Below are 18,903 nucleotides of genomic sequence, written 5' to 3' on the forward strand. Positions count from 1 at the left end.
CACTCCCATCCGGGTGACAGTACAAGACTTCGTCTCAAAAACAAACAACAACAAAATTAATTATTCAAACACTATGCGGTACTTTAACATTTTTTATGTATCATGAATATCTCTAGTTGCAATATTCGTCTGCAACTCTAGTTGTCATAGTGTGATCTGGGGCTGCTAGGGAGGGGTCCTAAGACATTTTCAGGGGGTTGTGAGCTCAAAACTATTTTAATTTTAATTCTAAGGCATTATTTGACTTTTTCTCTCTCATTCTCTCTACTAGAGAGACTACATAATACTAAGTAGAGACTACATAATACATGATACTGCAACAGTTTGAATACAGAAGCAGATATAAAAACAGTGGCTATTAAGTTTGATATTAAAGGCAATAGCAAAAATGTAAAACCACGCTGTTCTTCCTACTGTTTTAAAATATATACTTACTTTTCATAAAATATTTGTTACCATATAATGGGTTTATTTTTAAATGAAATAATGAATATGTAAAAATTGTTTTAATTTTGAAAGTATTAACAGATGTAGCACACATACACAAAACCTCTTTGGCATGCTCCATAATTTTCAAGAGTGTAAAGGGATTCCGAGACCAAAAAGTTTGAGAACCTCTGATCTGCAGTATCATTTTTTAATGGCTGAATTAGTGCATTGATCGGAAGTTTCCTAATTCACTTAACTAGTATGTAATGCCAAGAATAAGAATCTTATCCTTAAATTTGGGTATACCCTTAATCATTTCTCCAGGATAATTTTCAGGGATGATTTTTAAAACCTATATTTATTGTACAAAAGTGGGCTAGTATCAGTAATGCAATCCACCCCTCAGCCAATCAGCTGTTTTCATTCTTTCTGTTTCCTTCCAATCAACAAAGTGGGGTGGTAGGCATTTACGACTTACTAGCTTATATAACGGTTTGACACTAGGTCATTATTTCCAAGGGAAGGTGCCCCGCGGACGGTCTAGTCTAGTGCGCTCTAACTTAATCACCCTGGCATCTTCTTTAAAAAGCAAATTCTGGCCGGGCACTATGGTTCACACCTGTCATCCCAACGATTTAGGAGGCCGTGGTGAGTGGATCGCTTGAACCCCGAAATTTGAAACCAGCTTGGGAAACATAGCGAGACCCAATGTCTACAAAAAAATAAAATATTAGCCGGGCGTGGTGGTGCACGCCTGTAGAGGCTGAGGCGGGAGGATTGCTTGAGCCTGGGAGGTGGAGGCTGCAGCGAGCCCTGATGTCGTCACTGCCCTCCAACCTGGTGAGACCTTGTCTCAAAAGAAATAAAAAAAAAAAAAAGAAGAAGCAACCCAGAGTTGTGGGAAAGAACTGAGTGTCATTCTCAATGTTTTTAACCTACGTGCTAACCGCGCACCTTCTACCTAGGCTGCGCGACCTCCGCGCCCGGATCCGCGGCGCCCCCTCCTCTCGAGTCCGGATGCAGAGCTCAGCGCCAGCCCGGCAAGTTTTAACGCATTGGTGAACGAAGTTCCGAAAGCTTTATCCTCGGAGATCCGTATTCGGTAGGTCTGAGGCAGATCTAGGAAACTCTCATTTTATACAAATCCTACCTCTGACGGCAAACGACAAGGGTTCACATGCCAGCTCTCCTCGGCGACGCGCTAGGCTACTCAGCGCCCCGCTCGGCTTTGCATCCCTAGAACCCGGCCATGGCCGCTTCCTTACAGGGCGGCTGTGAGGAGTGCTGAGGAATTTTACTACACGGCATATCCTCAGCGTAGTGGCTAGCGCATCACAAGGCTTTAATCGTGAGTCGCTGTTAATCTTAACACTGCAACTGAGGGGCCCGGAGAACGGGCCTGACAGGAGGGTCTGTCGGAACCTGAGGGACTGGGGATCCCGGTGCGGAGAAGCGCGAAGGGACATCGCGCTGGGCAGCCAGGGTGGGTGCGCCTGGGGGCGTGGCCTCCGGGGGACAGCGGGCGGGAGATCGCGGTGGAGGCGTGGCACGAGGGAGGGGCGAAACCGGGGGCGCGGAGGGGGCGGGGCTGTGGGCGGGGCGGGGAGGGGGCGGGGCCGAGATGGGGGCGTGCGCGCTGACAGGAGCGCCGCGGGAGTGAGAGACGCCTCCTGGCGGGAGCTGGCGGCAGCTGGCGGCTGTGGACCCCAGCGAGGGCGGAGGGGAAGAGGGGAGCTGGGGCTGGGAGCCAGGAGCCGGGAGGAGGGCGGCGGGCGGGCCTGTCTCTTTAAGGTGCCCGAGGCTCGCGGGCGCTGCGCGGAGGGGACGGCGGAGGCGCGGCCTGGCCTCGCACTCAAAGCCGCCGCAGCGCGCTCCGGGCTCGGCCGACCCGGCGGAGATCTCGGGGTGGGCGACTTCGCGGGACCGCGGCGCACGGTAAGCGGCAGCGGCTGGGGGATTGTGCAGCCTCTTGGCCGGGAAGGGGCCGGGCGCCGAGCTCCGCCCTCTCGAGGCCCGGGGCCGCGGCGAGCTTCGCGGGGGCCGGGAGAAGCCTGGGCCCGGCTGCGCGGAGGACAGAGTGGGGGTGCTGGGCGCGGGCGCACAGGCCGGACGCCTGGAGCCGGCAGCATCTCTGCGCCTCCTCGGTCCAGACCATCTCTGGGCCGGCCCGCGTCCTCCGCAGCCCGCGTCGGCCGAGCCGGGGTGGGGGTGGTTGCGGGTGCCGGGTCCCCCGCGCCGCCGCCGGCCTCTGCCTAGCGGGGCGTCCGGCGCCTTCGGGGCCCTGGCACCGCTCCACAGAGGCTCTGCTCTGCCCTGGTTGCTGTCAGTGCCATCTCCCTTAACGAGAAACTGGGCGTGATGTATGCGAAACAATTTTGATACGTGATGGTTTCTAACTCCTTAGGAAAAGATAAGTCCTTTAATTCTGTTACCTGATTTGGACATGGCCGTAGTTACTTGAATACTTTTTCCAGTGAAATCTGGGGAGTAAGATGAATTTGTGGAACATTTCATAAGACAACAGTAAAAGTTGGGGGAGGGAGAAAATCCCAGTTTTCGTGGTTGTAGGATGAAAACTAGTTCCACGACAATTAGTTTCCAAATAACCTTATTTGGCCCCTGCGTATATGTACTGGTTGCTCCAGAAATCATCCTATTTGGTATGCGGCGTTAAATACATTAGGAAATTAGGTTACTAACGGTCTTTAGGGAATGCTTTGTGAGCCTCAGTAATGATCACCAGGGCTTTCTCTTTCAAAATTGACTCATAGCAGGCCCAAAGCCCTTTATTCTTTTCACTCTTTTATTGTTTTTCCTTTAATGTACTTTGTAACACTTAGAATAAAAGTTTAGAGTAATCATAAATGCCCCCATAAACTCACTATTTATCCCTCTTATGTCAGTAGTCATTTATTTTAATTTATTATGTTTGATAGGGAGGTGTTTTAACCTGAAGAAATTATATCTTCCCGTATTTAAAGTTTAATAACTATGTATACTGTTTGGCTCCTGTCAAACTGTATTTGTGCTAGTCTTTTTTCCTTCTTCTTTTTGAACTGTAGTATCTTCTTAGTAACTCTGAAGAATGCATGATACTAATAGAATTAAAAGAATATCTTGGCCGGCCGCTGTGGCTCACCCCTGTAGTCCCAGCACTTTGGGAGGCCGAGGCGGGTGGATCACCTGAGGTCAGGAGTTTGAGACCAGCCTGGCCAATATGGTGAAACCCCATCTCTACTAAAAATACAAAAATTAGCTGCGCGTGGTAATAGGCGCCTGTGATCCCAGCTACTCAGGAGGCTGAGACAGGAGAATCGCATGAACCTGGGAGGTGGAGGTTGCAGTGAGCAGAGATTGCGCTACTGCACTCCAGCATGGGCAACGGAGAGAGACTCCGTCTCAGAAAACAAAAACAAAAAAAGAGTATCTTCACAGTCTAATAATTACCCAGACTTCTTAATGCAATTAATAATTTACACTGCCTTTTGTTATTTGCTCAATTATTTAAGAAGTGACTCTGTGGACTACTTCTTGCTTTGAGCTGCTCTATTCTGTCTAAACCCTAGAATAACTTCCATTTAAAATTTTGTTTTGATTCTAAGAATGAAAATTAAATATCTTAAAATTATAATACAATATTAATAATTTTATATGGTCTTAAAGTTGAATAATGGAGCTAAAACTAAAGTTGAATAGTAGCAGTGCAGTATTGAAACTAGCTATTTGCCTGATGTATTCTCAGGTTACTGAGGGTTTAGATATACTCACTCTACTTTCATAGTCACCATTTCTGGATAGTCTGAGGAACTGTAGTGTTCTAGGTCCTCGAAGATTGCTATGAAGCCATTATTATATAAAATTACTGTTTATTTTTAAATGTTTATATAATCTTTCATTGAGAATGATCTTTAAATGATCACTCAAAAGTTTTTTGAAGACCAGGCATGGTGGTATTGTCTGTAGTCTCAGATAACTGGGAGGCTGAGGTGGGAGAATCACTTGAACCCAGGAATTGAAGGCTGCAGTGAGCTGTGATCGCACCACTGTACTTCAGCCTGGGCAACAGAGCAAGACTCTAAAAAAGAAAGAAAAAGTCTATTGACACAAACAATGAGTCTTAGTTTATGTTTTGTTTTTCATTTCTATATTTGTTTTTACCCTAGCACTTGCCTTTGAATTAAAGTTATGTTTGTTTGTTTGTTTGTTTGTTTAGCTTCCTGGGAGTTACTGATCATCTTCTTTGAAGAAACATGAAGTTACACTATGTTGCTGTGCTTACTCTAGCCATCCTGATGTTCCTGACATGGCTTCCAGCATCACTGAGCTGTAACAAAGCACTCTGTGCTAGTGATGTGAGCAAATGCCTTATTCAGGTAGGACTAAGAGTACTTTTATTAATATTGAACTATATTGTAGAGCAGAAACATTATGTTTATATACAGATATAGGGTATGAGTGTTGGGTCAGGGCCTCAGGTACTGAATCATGACCCACAGGTCTGGATTTTTACCCTCACAGCAATCATATATGTAGCAAGGTTAGATTCAAGAAGTTCAATACTGAGTATAATATCCTGTTGTATAAACATGTCATTACAAGGTGATGAGCACTCTATTCAGATGATTTAAGGGGTTCCCTTGTGTAATCTAATTAACATAGCAAAGATGTTCAATGACTGTATTTAGAAAAAAAATTAGCTGATCAAATAATAAATTGTTACCCTAAGTACGATGTATTAGTTTTCTATTGCTATGTAACAAATTACCCCAAAACATAGCAACTTAGTGCAATAAACATGTATTATTTCATGCAGTTTCTGAGGGCCTGGAATCTGGGAGCAGTTTAGCCAGGGGACTCTGGCTCAGGGTCTCCCACAATGTTGCAGGCAAGTCGTTGGCTGGGATTGGACAATCTGTTTCCAAGATACTTCGCAGTTATATCTTTTCCAATCATCAAGGCAGGCCTCTTAATGTAGCCACCACGGTCATTTTTCTGGGGAGAAAAGTAAGAGTAAGTGATGCGGCTCAGTTACCAGGCTGGTATTGAACTCCTGATTAGCTTCCCTTCTAGTTGCTGGCTGTGCACTCAGAAATTCAGTAACCACACACATTAGCATTCTATGTAAAGTGTGAGTCAGCTAACATGACTGTAACCCTCACTCGAGACTAACTGTGTGTATGTGCTGGAGTGACAGTTGTTTTTATACATCAGAAACATTTTGTGCTTATTTCTGACATTTTGGTCCTTCGCGCTAATAGTTGGAATTTTATTTGCCCCTGTTTCATACTCTGATAACCCTAACTTTGCATTTCAAACCAAAACATTGAACTAGGGAATTCTGTTTGTTGTTCAGTTTTCAACTTTCTTGCTGTGGACATTTTCAGGTATAAAAGGAGAAGAATATAATGAACCATCCATGAGTAGTTACTGCAGTCACTACCTCACAGCTACTCTTGTTTCATCTATACCCTCCTTCACTATCCACTCCCAGCTCTGTTTTAATTTCAAGCAAATCCCTTGATACTGTTTTGTTGATAATTCTAATATGTATCTCTAAAAGAGAACTCTTTACCAACATAGCTATTAGAGCAACTGTACAGTTTAAAAATTAACACTAATTCTTTAATCACCTAATTTTGTATGTGGAAATCTTAATAAGGCACGCCTGCTTAGGCTTGTGTTGGCTGGAAATTTTGTGTCTGCACATGAAGCCCAGTTTTGTGCTATGGTCAGATGAGGAGTCTGTGGTATCTCCCAGGTTGTTTCAATGTAGCTTCATTATTCATTATTCAAAATAAAGTCTCATAACATTTGCTATATTCATGTTTAGATGGAGATTCTCTTTAATTCCAAATTATATTCTTTACTCTTCAACTCTATGACTTGCATTAGTTCAAGTAATTAAAAATTGTACTTTGGCCAGGCACAGTGGCTCATGCCTCGTAATCCCAGCACTTTGAGAGATTGAGGAAAGAGGATCGCTTGAGCCCAGGAGTTTCAGACCAGCCTGGGAATCACAGTGAGACCCTGTCTTTACAACAAATGATCTTTAAAAATTAGCTGGGCATGTTCATGTACGCCTGTAGTCTCAGCTACTTGGGAGGCTGAGGCAGGAGGATCATTTGAGCCCAGGAGGTTGAGGCTGCGGTGAGCTATGAATGTGCCACTGCACTGAAGCCTGGTGATAGAGCAAGACCTTGTCTCAAAAAAAAGAAAAAAAAGTGTACTTTATTTAAAATACCTTGCTTTTAAAGGGAGTATTTAAAAGAGAAAGCTTTTGGTTAATATGGGTAGATACTTGCAAAGGTTTTTTGTTTGTTTGACTCTTTAAAATTTTTTTGGCTCTATTACAGCTTACTACAGCCTTGACCTCCCAGGCTCCAGCGATCCTCCCATCTCAGCCTCTGGAGTAGCTAGGACTGCGGGCACGTGGCACCATGCCTGGCTGATTTATTTTCTATTTTTGGTAGAGACGGGGTTTTGCCATGTTGCCAATGCTAGTCTCAAACTTCTGAGCTCAAGCGATCTGCCACCTCAGCCTCCCAAGTGCTGGGATTACAGGTGTGAGCCACCATGCCTGGCCAGTTAAAAAAATTTTAAAAATTACAATTACAAAAATTAGCCAGGCATGGCAGCCCATGCTTGTAATCCCAACTACTTGGGAGGCTGAGACAGGAGAATCACTTGAACCCAGGAGGCAGAGGTTGCAGTGAGCTGAGGTCGCGCCACTGTACTCCCACCTGGGCAACAGAACAAGACTGTGTCTCAAAAAAAAATTATAAGACTTAAACAAAATACTTCAAAATGTAAAGAGTGCTATATCAGTGTAAAAAAACCGGAAAAGCAAATGGAGCTCCACCTAACGCAAATGGTGATTCTAGTAAACAAAATAAGCTAGGATACATATTCAGTCACAAATTCATGGATGCTGACATTTCTGAGATTCCTGTTCCTTCAGAGCCAGGAAACATCAAACTTTTTTCTGGAGTAGCAGATAAACTTTCCTGGTGGATGACAGACTACTTGGGGTTAGAAAAGATCTAGGGCTCAAATATTGAGAATTTTCCTGTTTGTTTATTCACAAACATTTATTGAGTGTTGAAATGAAATGTGATTAGTTCCACTCTTCACCTGGTTTTGTGGACTCCCAAACTCTAGCAGATTATTTCACGTTCTGAGCTTTAGTTTCCGTGTGTTCCTCTTTCTATGGCTGTGTGGCAAACCACCCCAAAAACCGGTGGGTGGAAACAACATTTATTTTGCTCACGAATTTGCATTCTGAGCAGGGCTCTGTGGAAGAGTTCATCTCTGTTCCATGTGGCATTAGCAGGGCGGCTTGAAGGTGGTGGGAGTGGAAGTATCTGAAACAGCACTATAGACAGAGCTTTCTGCGATGATGGAAAAGATCTACGTCTACCCTGTGCAATGCAGTAGAATCTAGCCGTACGTGGCTACCAAGTACTTGAAATGTGACTAGTATGACTGAAAATCTGATTTTAAATTTAATTCAATTTTAATTTCATTAACTGCATAGCTGCATATGACTAGTGGCCACTGTATTGGACATTGAAAATCTGAAGGCTCACTGATAAAGTCTAAAACCTGGGCTAGGAAGATTCTTCGGGTATACGTCTTTTCCTGACTTCTCCTCCCCTTCTTCCCTTCTCTATCCCCATCTCCCTCCCTCTCTCCCTTTCACTCTGTCTGTGTGTGTATGTGTGTGTTTCTGTGGTCCTGATATATGATCTCTGCTGCGGGTCCACTTGGATTTAAGTGGAGGGAACATAGGCCCCACCTCTGTTGGAGGAGTGACAGTGTCATGTTGTAAGCTGAACATGTGGATGGGATAGAATGGTGTGGCCATCTGTGGAAAATATACTCTGCCACATTTAAACTGTAAAGTGAGTTGACTGGCTAGGTGAGCTCAAAATTTTCTTCTAGTTCTAGGCAGTTTTAAAGAAAGAAACCAACTAGTATGTGTCAAATGTTCTCTTTTTTTCATCAGAGTAATAAATTATTAAATTATTAGAAGGATACATGGTGAAAAAATGAATCCCTTGATCTAATTCTCCTTACTCATTCTATTACCCTGGGAAAAACACTTTTAATCTAACTGCTTATATTTTTACTTCTGTTAGTAATTTTTAGCCATGTGCCTAAATAATATGCTTGTACTACTATTTCTTGATTTATCAGTTTTAGATGTTATATATCTAAAATTGCCTTTCTGCTGTAACAGATAAGGTCATAGCTCATCATGTTCTTCTTCCCACTCCTGCGCTGACACACTTGTATCACAGTTTTGAGTTTATCTCTTGTTTATTTTTTCAATTTCTTCAGTGTATTTAAGGTTTTCTATTCTGTTCTATCAACTGGAGATATTATCTTTTTATTCCTGATGTAAGTGGAGAATATTAATAGTCTCCTTCTTTCCTTTTAAAGTTTATTTTATTATTATTATTAGCAATGAGACAGACTATAAGTGAGTTTTAAGAACAGTGCATTTCTTTAGGGAATCGAAGAGAGGGTTTGTTTGGGCTCCAGTCTTGGGAGATCATGTGAATCTACCATGATTAACATCATAGAAAGCAGAGAAATCAGTTTTTTCCCTTGCATTTATGAGTACTGCCCTCAAAATTTTCTACTTTTGGCATTCTGATGGGCTACTTTTGGAATTCTGATGGGCTGCATCAAAATCTGTGGCGAATGGAGTGTTACCTGTACTTTTACTTTTATATTGTCAAGGTTGATAATATCTGTATTCTGAGAGGCTGCATAGTATAATGGTTAAGAGCATGAACTCTGGAACCAGGCTATCTGAATTTGGATCCAGTTCTGCCATTTACTGGTTGTATGACCTTGGGCAAGTTAGTTAATCTCTCAATGCCTCAATTTCCTCATCTATAAAGTAGGGATAATAACCATACTGTGCGAGTATTGTGAGGATTAGGTATAAAGTATTTAGAGCAATGCCTGGCCCGTGAGTGCACTATCGGTAATTACTAACCTTATTTCTCTGTTTTGTAACTGTATTTGAATCTTCTATGCTTTATTTACAGGTATATTCTGAAACTGACAATAAACCATGTTTATGTTATAATGATTATATATTGTTGACTGTTGATTGTATAGTCACATAGGTACTATGATTATATTTCCCTTCTTGAATGATTTTTTCTTGAGTTTCTAATTATCTGTCTTCACCTTGTGTCATCAATCATTAACACCTTATATTGTTTTAAGTATTTAATGTATTTTTCCTCCCAAATGGAGCCTTCAGTCTTGATGTTTCCATACTTAATGGATTGCAATCTAGGTCTGATGCAAGCTGTCTTATGGTGACTTTCCATCATTACTTTCCCAAGTTGGTTCCACTGTTTCTTGGATTTCATAACTTGTTGTTTTTAACAGTAACTCTCATTTTGTCCCAACATGCCCTCAGGTAACTTCCTAAGAAAGCTTGTGTGGGAAGTAAGCTTTCTGGGTCCTGCATATCTTGAAAATGTATTTATTCTCACTTTTTACCTGACTGATGGTTTGCCTGAATACAGAATTCTATGTTAAATTCTTTTCCCTCAGAACTTTGGAGACATTTCTCTATTATCTAATAGTATTCCATATTGCCAATAAGAAGTCCGATGCCAGTCCATTTCTTTTTTTTTTTTTTTTTGAGACGGAGTCTCGCTCTGTCGGCCAGGCTGGAGTGCAGTGGCCGGATCTCAGCTCACTGCAAGCTCCGCCTCCCGGGTTCATGCCATTCTCCTGCCTCAGCCTCCCGAGTAGCTGGGACTACAGGTGTCCACCACCTCGCCCGGCTAGTTTTTTTTTGTATTTTTAGTGGAGACGGGGTTTCACCGTATTAGCCAGGATGGTCTCGATCTCCTGACCTCGTGATCCGCCCGTCTCAGCCTCCCAAAGTGCTGGGATTACAGGCTTGAGCCACCGCGCCCGGCCCATTTCTTATTCTCTGTAGGTAACTTTGTTATATCTTCTCTCTGGAAACTTTTGGTATCATCTCATTAGCCTTGGTATTACGGAATTTAAACTGTTGAGTCTAGTGTTGGTCTTTTCATTCATTGCGTTTGGTATGTTGTGAGTCTTTTGGGGATCAGTTTTGAGCCAAAGACTAGGAAATGCCTTGTGTTATGTGTATATGTGTGTGTGTATATATATATCTATATATATATATATATATATCCCTTGACCTAACATACATACATATATAATATATATGTTTTATGTATTATGTATTTTTATATAATATATAATTATATATAATGTCCTCCTTTCTTTCTGGAACTCTTATCTAAGATGGATTCTCTGTTAGATCTTTTTTTAAAAAGTTTTATTGAGATATATGATTCACATATTACAAAATTTACCCATTTAGGGGTACAATTCAGTGGTTTTGGCATATCGACAGACTTGTGCAACCATCACCACAATCTAATTTTAGAACATTTTCATTACCTTAGAAGGAAACTCCATGCCCTTTAGAAGTCATTGCCTATTCTCTCTCCCCGCAAACCCGAGGCAGTTTACTTTCCCTCTACATGCTTGTTCTGGATGTTTAATATGAATGGAATCATACATTGTCTTTTGTGTCTGACTTCTTTCATTGAGCATAATGTTTTCATGGTTCCTGTGTGTTGTAACATATTCAGTATTTCATTCTTTGGTCAAATAATATTCCACCGAATGGGCATACCACATTTTATTTATCCATTTATTGGTTGGTAGATATTTGAGTTATTTGTATTTTTGGCTATGGTAGATAATACTGCTATGAATATTCAAGTTTTAGTGTGTGGATGTATCTTTGTTTTTTAAGAGACAAACTATGTTACACAGATTTGTTTGCACCACAGGCAGTGGTGCAATCATTGTTCACTGTAACCTCGAACACCTGGGCTTAAACGATCCTCTCACCTTGGCCTCCCAAGTAGCTAGGACTACAGGTGTGTGCCACCATACCTGGCTAATTAAAAAAATAGAAAATTTGTGTGGAGACAGGATCTCATTATGTTGCCCAGCTTGGTCTCGAACTCTTGTCCTCCAGTGATCCTCCTGCCTTGGCCCTACAATGTTCTGGGGTTACAGGTGTGAGCTGCTACAGACAGCCCTGGATGTATCTCTTAATTTGTCTTTCGTATATACCTAGGACTGGAATTGCTGGGCCATATGGCAACTCTGTGTTTAACATTTTGAGGAACTGCTGAAGTGTTTTCTAAAGTGGCTGCACTGTTTTACATTCCCACCAGCTGTGTATGAGGGTTCTAATTTCCCTATAGCCTCACCAACACTTGTCTTTCCTTTTTATTGTAGCACCTTTGTGGAGTGGTTATGATTTGCATTTCCCTAATAGCTAATGATGTTGAGCATCTTTTCATGTGCTCTGTGTGTGTGTGTGTGTGTGTGTATGTATTTTTTTTTTTTTTTTGAGACAGGATCTTGCTCTGTCACCCAGACTGGAGTGCAGTGGTGCAATCACGGCTCACTGCAACCTCAACCTCCTGGACTCAAGCAATCCTCCCACCTCAGCCTCCCAAGTAGCTGGAACTATAGGCATGCACCACCATGTCTGGTTAGCTTATTGTGTATCTTTGGGGAAATACCTATTGAAAACCAGTGCTCTTTTTTGTGTGTGTTTGTTTTAGACAAGAATCTCGCTCTGTTGCCCAGGCTGGAGTGCAGTTGCTCTATCATAGCTCACTGCAGCCTTGAACTCCTGGGCTAACACGATCCTCCTGCCTCAGCCTCCTGAGTAGCTGGGACTACAGGTATGTGCCATCACACTTGGCTAATTTTTAAAATTTTAAAATTCTTTATAAGGATGGGGGTCTCACTATATTGCCCAGGCTGGTCTTGAACTCTTGGTCTCAGGTAATCGTCCTGCCTTGGCCTCTCAAAGCACTGGAATTGCAGGTGTGAGCCACCACGCCTAACCCAGAACCTATGCTCATTTTAAAATTGGCTTGTCTTTTTATTGTTGAGTTGTAAGAATTCTTTATATATTCTGGGTTCAAGTCCCTTGTCAGATACATGATTTGCAAATATTTTCTCTCATTCTGTGGGTTGTCTTTTCAACTTTATGTATCATTTGTATCATAAAAGTTTTACATTTTAATGACATCCGATGTTTCTGTTTTATTCTTTTGTTACTTGTGCTTTTGGTGTTGTATCTAAGAAACCATTACCTAAGCCAAAGTCATAAATATTTACTTGTCTATTTTCCTCTAAGAATTTTGTAGTTTTAGGCCAGGTGTGGTGGCATGTACCTGTAATCCCAGCACTTTGGGAGGTGGAGGTGGGAAGATCACTTTAGCCCAGGAGTTCGAGCCTGCAGTGAAGCAGGGATCCAACTTTATTATTTTGTGTGTGGATATCTACTTGTCCCAGCACCATTTCTCCCCCACTGAATTATAGCGCCACCCTTGTTCAAAACCATTTGACCATAAATGGTTTATTTATGGACTGTTAGTTCTATTCTATTGGTTTCTATCTCTATTTTTATGTTTGTACCACATTGTCTTGATTACATAGTTTTGTAGTATGTTTTGAAATTAGGAAGTCTTAAGTTCAACTTTGTTCTTTTCCAAGATTGCTTAGGCTCTTCTGGGTCCCTTACATTTTCATGTGAATTTTAAATCTACTTGTCAATTTCTGCAATAAAGCCAGCTGGGATTTTAAAAATATGTAGACTTTATTTTTTGGAAAAGTTTTAGGTTTATGGAAAAATTGAGCAGAGAGTATAAAAGGTTCCCATATACCCATTCCCCCTACATGTCCACAGTTTCTTCTGTTATTAACATCTTGCATCAGTGTGGTATACTGTTACTATTGATGAACCAATATTGATATGCTATTATTAACTAAAATCTATACTTTGCATTAGCATTAACTCTGTATTTTACCTTTTTATGGGTTTTGACAAATGTATAATGTCTTGTGTCTACCATTACAGCATCATTCAGAATAGTTTCATTGCTCTAAAAATCCCCATAAGCTAACCTATTCATCCCTCCCTACCTCCTGCCAGTCCCCTAGCATCCACGGATCTTTTCTACTGTCTCTATAGTTTTGCCTTTTCCACAGTGACATATAGTTGGAATCATACAGAATGTAGCCTTTTAAAGGGGGCTTCTTTCACTTAGGAGTATACATTTAAGTTTCCTTTATGTCTTTTCATGGCTTGATAATGCATTTCTTTTTATCACTTATTGTTGCCTAATAATATCCCACTGTATGAATATACTCACTGATTAATATTTCACTCACTGATTAGTATGGATGTACCAGAGTTCTTTTATCCATTCACTTATTGAAGGACATCTTGATTGCTTCTAAGATTTAGTGTCTATGAATAAAGCTTAGCCAGGCATGGTGGTTCAGGCCTATAATCCCACTGCTTTAGGAGGCCAAGGCAGGAGGGTCCCTTGAGGCTGGGAATTCAAGATCATAGTGAGATCCCCATCTCTACCAAAAAAAGCCATCTGGAGTGGTGGCGTGCACCTGTAGTCCTAGCTACCTGGGAGGCCATGGTAGGAGGATGGCTTGAGCCCATGAGTTCAAGACTACAGTAGGTTATAATCACACTGCTGCACTCCAGCCTGGATAACCAAGTGAGACCCTGTCCCTATAAAATAACGTAAAGCTGCCATAACCATCCATGTGCAGGTTTTGTGTGGGCATAAGTTTTCACTTCATTTGGCTAAATACTAAGGAGTGCAATTGCTGCTTTGTAGGGTAGGACTATGTTTAGTTTTGTAAGAAATTGCCACTGTCTTTCAAAGTGGCTGTACCATTTTGCATTCCTACCAGCAATGAATGAGAGTTGCTATTGCTCCACAACCTCACCAGCATTTGGTGTTTTCAGTGTTTTGGATTTTCACCATCTAAATAGGTATATAGTGGTATCACATTATTTTAATTTGCAATTCTCTAATGACATATGATGGGGAGCATCTTATACTTATTTGCCATTTGTATACCTTTTTTGGTGAGGTGTCTGTTAAGAATCTCTGGCCCATTTTTTAATTGGATTGTTTACTTTTTTTATTGTTGAGGTCTCTGTATGTATGTTTTGTATAGCAGTCCTTTATCAGAAAAGTCTTTTGCAGATATTTTCTCCTGGTCTATGACTTGTCATCTGATTCTTTGGAGAATATTTTTTTGCAGAGCAGAAGTTTAAAATTTCTATAAAGTCCAGCTTATCATTTATTTCTTTCATGAATTGTGGCTTTGGTATTGCCAGCTAAGATTTAATAGGGATTGCATTGAATCTGTAGACCAATTTGGGGAGTACTGTGTTGCCATCTTAGCAGTATTATGTCTTTGTTTCATGAACATGTGTGCCTTTCCTTTTATTTGGATTTTCTTTCATTCAACAATATTTTGTAGTTTTCTGTGTATGTATTACATTTCTTTTGTTAAACTTGTTCATAAGTATTTTATTCTTTTTGATGCTATTGTTAGTGGAATTGTTCTCTTAATTTCATTTTTGGATTGTTCATTGCTTGTATATAGTGTATTAGCTCTTTTCTATCCCATCATACCTTCTTACTCTATATTCTGGGAAATTTCCTGACTTTACCTTTGGACTCTTTTCTATTGAATCGTTTAATTTTAGCAATAACTTTTACATTTCAATAGCTCTTATTTATTGCTTGTTAATTTTTCCTATTAACATTATTGTTTTGGATGCATTATTTTCTTCAATGTCTTGGAGGATACTTATTGGAAGTTTTTTTTTGCTGGTGGAGGAGGTCTCTTTTGAGATCTTTATTTCTTTTATGTCTTTATGTGTCAGGATTTCTTCAAATGTATAGCATTCTTTGGTTGTCCATATATAGTTAAGAATGAGGCAATAAAACCTGGTTGGGAGATCCATGTGTTTAGATAGGACTTACAGACTGGACTTAGAGCAGAGAACACTTGGAGATAAGGAAGGCCTTGATGTTGGAATGTGTTCTCTGCTCTGAGGCTAATCATCTTTCTGAAGAGAGTTGTTGGTTATTTGTTTATTTCGATTGGCTGATTTTCTTGTTGTGATTGGAGGTGAGTAGATGGTCAGTAGATGGTCAGTAGATGTCTAGTTCTTGTCTTTTTGGTCTATTGTGTGAGTAGCCTAACTGATCTGATAGAAACCTGAACTTGAACATCCTCTTTTTATCCCTGTTCTCCTTAGTTGAAGAATGGTTTGGCTCTTGGTATTTCATGTGTCAGTGATTGTTAACTGGGGCCCTGGACCTCTTAAGGGAGATCCCCCAGATTGTATTCAGGAGATCCCCAGGATTATATTCAAAACTGCCTGTGCATCGTTTTCTGGGGAGAAGGTCCACAGCTATCAAGAGGTTCTCACAGCAGTTGGTGAACCCGAAAAGGTTAAACATTGTTGGGGCTTTGCTTTCCATTCCAACATACTGAGTTATGAAATTCCACTTTCATATTAGCAAAGTACAAGGCACATTGACATTTTAGATAATGAGAGCTGCTTTTCTCCTTAAACTTGCAGAAGATGTACAGAAATGAATACAATAAGGTGGAAGATAAGTACTTTAAGAAAGACAAAGATGCAATGCTATAAAAGTTTATAAAAAGATATTACTTTCCTTGTAGACGGAATTTAGATTTCTTTTTGTTAAATTGGTTTCGTTTGAACAACATTTGTAATGTTGAACTGATGTACTATGAGGATAAATTAGAACATTTGTTTATATTGCATCCTCTGCACTTATAACTAAGTATGAAAATTTTTCCCTGGAAGCTGTTATGTAAATATTTTTTACCAGCATGGTTGCAAAGCAGCACAGTCATTCTGGCCACTCCTACAAGTTGCTGTGCCTAAGGGTGGTCCCTATGTAAATATTTATTTTGTGCTTCTAACAGGAAAGAAATCTAACTTTAAACATCAAGAAAGTAAAACTGTCATCTTGGTGTACTTCCGTGCTCATATAATGAGGGGTTTAGCTATCCTGTTTCAGGAAAAAATAAATTTGGTAATATGGGATTTTCCTTTAAGAAGATCTTTACTACTTTCCCCTACTGCTTTTGTGAAAATAATTTTTAAAATTTGGATCAATATTATGCTATATCCTAGAAATCTCAAGTCCCATTTTGTATCAAGAGTGGAAAAACCCTATATTAACTTGTGAGTACTTTGGCTAATATTTATGATAGTTTTTAGGATGATATAAACATTGTATTTCATGAGAATATTCAACATTGGGTTCAGAGATAATTAATGTATCATTTTAGTACTTTGTTATCTGAACATTTATTTCGCGCTTTTATGTGCTAAATTGACAATCTGCTTTTTTATTCTAAAAATTGATTTAGTTATTAAATAAATCTTAAGTTTTCTGAAATAAGTTGGAATTTTAAAATAGTTTACTTCTCATTAATTCCAGCTTTTAAAAGTATATTTTGTCTTAAGTTAAAAATATCAGTAGTTCAGATAAGTTTAGGGCTTCCTTAATTCAGTAAATGAAAGAATTAACTTTCTCTTCTTTTTTTATCAGTGCAAATTAGATTCTACTTTAGTCTCTTGCTATAGTTATCTTGATTTGTTAGTGTACTAGTAATATTTTGGTTTGCAATGTAAAATGTTTTCTTTTCTCTCTTGTGAACATTCTTTTCCTAAATTGTTTCTTTCCTCTTCATCCCATTTTCCTGCTCTTAAAAGTTGTGGTGCTATGGCTGGACGCGGTGGCTCATGCCTGTAATCCCAGTACTTTGGTGGCTGGACGCGGTGGCTCATGCCTGTAATCCCAGTACTTTGGGAGGCTGAAGTGGGTGAGTCACAAGGTCAGGAGTTCGACAACAACCTGACCAACATGGTGAAACCCCGTCTCTACTAAAAATACAAAAATTAGCCGAGCATGGTGGCACACACCTGTAATCCCAGCTACTCAGGAGGCTGAGGCAGGAGAATCGCTTGAACCCAGGAGGCGGAGTTTGCAGTGAGCTGAGATCGCACCACTGCACTCCAGCCTGAGCAACAGAGTGAGACTCCATCTCAAAAAAAAAAAAAAAAAAAAGTTGTGGCACTAACCTATTTTTGTCCTGTTTTGCTTCAGTTAACACCACGTGAAAATCTCTGAAATTAATGTTCAAAGGTAATGAATTAGGCCTGATATAATTTAAAGGAAGAATAAATCATTGTTCCCCTCCAAATGTTTAATACAGTTATAGTAGCTGCTGATATATAAATGGAGATTAAAATTTATTTTCACTGGTTGTTTCACCTGTTGCATTGTTAAAACAAAACGAGGATTTCATTGGGACACACGGACATTTTCACACATACATAAGTAGGAAAAATTGTAAAATAACCCCCCCATTTACACATTACTCAGCCTCAACAGTGATCAGCATGTGGTCAGTCTCTGTACCTACTCCCAACTCCCTCCAGCTGGATTCTTTCAAAGAAGTTCATTAGGGCACTTGTACGGCAAGTAGGATTCGCATCTAAATTTTTGTTACTAGGTTTCTGTGAGAAAGAGGCACTAGGCACTATTGATATATTTTGATAATTGATATATATATTTGAACTTGGATGCTGACTTATTTAGCCAAAAGTAAGTACTCTTTTCAGTACTGATTCATTTAAGTGTATGTTATTTTCAGCACAAAACTTTACCAATCAGAATTGATAAAGAACAACATGCTAATGAGGTTGGGTTGATATTTCTTTCCTGGGTTTGAAGATTCATGTGATGCCCTCCTTAAAGAGTATTAATATGGCAAAGCAGGTTTGTTATAACCCAATCTAATGATAATTGTTTATTCTTTTGAATACAGGCGAATTGAAGATATTTTGTTTTATTTATTTATTTTTAAATACTCATTTGACCTAAGTAAAAGTAGTGTCAGCATAGGTATAATATAATGCTTCATTGATTACTTATGCTTACACAATATGCAAGTAAATACTTCATTAGATTTATTCCTACATTTCTGTTTTTTAGCTCAAGATATTATAAATACTTAGTTTCCTTAATTTAAGAACCTCAGTTTGTGTTTTTGAATATCTTTTGTAATTGTTCAAACGTTAATTAAACTGGATCTTAAGAAGTCATAATATCCAATAAATTAAATGTTTATTTGCTATTATAAAAATATATTTTCTACCCCCAAATTCAGAAAATACAGAGAAGTAGAAAAAAAGAGTAAAACATTCTTAGTCCTATTATTCAAACACATACTACTCTTACTATTTTGATATAGCTCCTTCTGGTTTTTATTCTCTGTTTAGACGATTTTTAGCAATTTTATGGTATATACAAGTGTTGTATTTTACATATTCACTAGCATTATTTTATGTTTCTTTGAAAAACATTGTGTTCGGTTAGAAAATTTCAGTTTTAGGTTAAAAGTAAATTAAAGCAATATATTTTCAGAGTTAGAACTGTCTTCTGCATTGCTTAATACCAACTTAATGCTTTATATTTTTCAACTTAGGTTTATTTCTTC

General features: G+C 39.7%; 1 protein-coding gene across 2 annotated transcripts in view; it reads left to right on the forward strand.

The window, feature by feature from the left end:
• The first annotated feature begins 2,141 nt into the window (after positions 1 to 2,141).
• The window catches only part of TWSG1 (twisted gastrulation BMP signaling modulator 1), a 101,973-nt gene continuing 85,211 nt past the window's right edge, over positions 2,142 to 18,903 (forward strand). Inside the window, exons 1-2 of one of the 2 annotated variants that reach the window (XM_050767408.1) lie at positions 2,142 to 2,364; positions 4,643 to 4,802. In XM_050767408.1, coding sequence (XP_050623365.1) covers positions 4,680 to 4,802 — 123 coding nt within the window. In that variant the 5' untranslated portion in view covers positions 2,142 to 2,364; positions 4,643 to 4,679. The remainder of the gene's footprint in view (positions 2,365 to 4,642; positions 4,803 to 18,903) is intronic. The other variant, XM_050767407.1, reaches the window with a different exon arrangement.

This window comes from Macaca thibetana, chromosome 18 (genome assembly GCF_024542745.1).
Source record: "Macaca thibetana thibetana isolate TM-01 chromosome 18, ASM2454274v1, whole genome shotgun sequence".
In the NCBI taxonomy this organism is placed as follows: domain Eukaryota; kingdom Metazoa; phylum Chordata; class Mammalia; order Primates; family Cercopithecidae; genus Macaca; species Macaca thibetana.